Below are 1,730 nucleotides of genomic sequence, written 5' to 3' on the forward strand. Positions count from 1 at the left end.
TTCCCCTGTCAGTGATGCAGGACAGAGAGGCTGACATGAAAAGAGTATCTAGTCATGCAGATAGAACATTAAACCTGTGTTACAAACTGTGCATCTTAAAGATCTCTTAACAGTTGGAAATAAAAAAATAATAGGCTGATGAAATGCAACTGTCCTGGTAAAATTTCCCTCATTGCAAACTGCATGACATTGCCTGTCTTCAATTAGGTGCAGAAAAGTAGACGTAAACCTTCATATTTTGATTCATTTATTTCAGCCTGGAATGGTAGGCCGGGGTTGTCTATTTATAGTACCAATGTACTGTGTTTTCCTGCTGTATTTAGACTAATTATAGAAATGTTGAAAGTGAAAGTAGAACCTAGCTATAAAACATGTGATATATTAATACCAGGCCTGTTGAGATTATTACAAGTTTTAAAATCTAGTAAAATAGCCGTAGAGGCTGTTTGTAAGGAGGTAGGTAACTTTATTTTATTTTTTTTTAACATAGTTCACTGGATTAAGGAGGAGTCGGGGTGGCTCAGTGAATTCAAGGGATTAAGGGGGGCCGCAGTGGCTCAGTGAATTCAAGGGATTAAGGGGAGCCGCGGTGGCTCAGTGAGTTCAATTGATTAAGGGGGAGCCGCGGTGGCTCAGTGAATTCAGTGGATTAATTGGGAGCCGCGGTGGCTCAGTGAATTCAAGGGATTAAGGGGGAGCCGCGTTGGCTCAGTGAATTCAAGGGATTAAGAAGTAGACGCTGTGGCTTAGTGAACTCATGGGATTAAGGGAGAGCCACGGTGGCTCAGTGATTTCAAGGGATTAAGAAGGAGTCGCAGTGTCTCAGTGAGTTCAATTGATAAATGGTAATAAAAACAGGAAAAATTTTACAACAATATATGGGTTTTTGTAATAATTTTGATGCATCTTTATTTTTTCAGGGGTTGTTGGAAATTATTTTAGATGGTTTTAAAGAAAAGTTGGTTTGTAAAACAGGCACACATCAAGGTAATATTCTTTCACCGTTTTTATTTTTTAAACCAGAAAAACTCAACATTGTTATATACCTGCATGTCCCCTGCTGTGAAAGGGGAGGGGGGATTGTTACAATAATCGGTATATGCTGATAAAATACTGGACTTAGATGAAGAATATTGTGATAACAGATGAATTTCCCTGTATAAACGGCAAAGATGCTACTTACTTTTGAAGTAATTTTTTTAAACTTGATTTTTTTCTGCAGAAATCCTAGTTCGCGAAGTATTACTATCTTTAATACAACTACTAGCTCAACAACAAATGTCTTCCCAGGAATTGATGCAGTTCTTCCATCTCTTTAAATCAAAAGACAACAATATTGTAAGTAATTTTATGTTTATTATCCTACATTTTCATTGAAGTCATTTAGGCATTACAAGGATGAAATGATTGTCAATTTTTAGTTTTGATTTGTCCTATGAATAATGCATTTCTAATTAAGGATTGATTGAAATACTGGATTGTTTTAAACCAAATTTAAAGTACATTTTTGCTGTTTTTCTGCAAAATTTCTCTCTCAATTGATTGATTCCTTGATCGCTAATTTCAGGATGGTCTGTTATCAATGTTTCTTGGTATAGTAGAAAATTCAGTATTAAATCCATCACATAGTCTTCAGTTCCCTGTATCTAGTGTGGGTGAGAGAAGACAATCAGAAGATGATATTAACATATCAACAGGTTTGTCTCTTTTTATTTCCACTCGTAAAGTAG

The 1,730-nt window shown here is 36.0% G+C and overlaps 1 protein-coding gene across 1 annotated transcript; it reads left to right on the forward strand.

Moving 5' to 3' along the window:
- Window positions 1-256: 256 nt before the first annotated feature.
- LOTGIDRAFT_176931 (hypothetical protein) lies at window positions 257-1,697 on the forward strand (the record flags this gene model as incomplete). The annotated part of the gene is made up of 4 exons (XM_009065917.1): window positions 257-456; window positions 921-987; window positions 1,223-1,338; window positions 1,568-1,697. Coding segments are annotated over 4 exons (513 nt in total), but the record flags the coding sequence as incomplete, so codon positions are not given.
- Window positions 1,698-1,730: the final 33 nt, after the last annotated feature.

The sequence above is a fragment of the Lottia gigantea genome (genome assembly GCF_000327385.1).
Source record: "Lottia gigantea unplaced genomic scaffold LOTGIsca_7112, whole genome shotgun sequence".
Lineage (NCBI taxonomy): Eukaryota > Metazoa > Mollusca > Gastropoda > Lottiidae > Lottia > Lottia gigantea.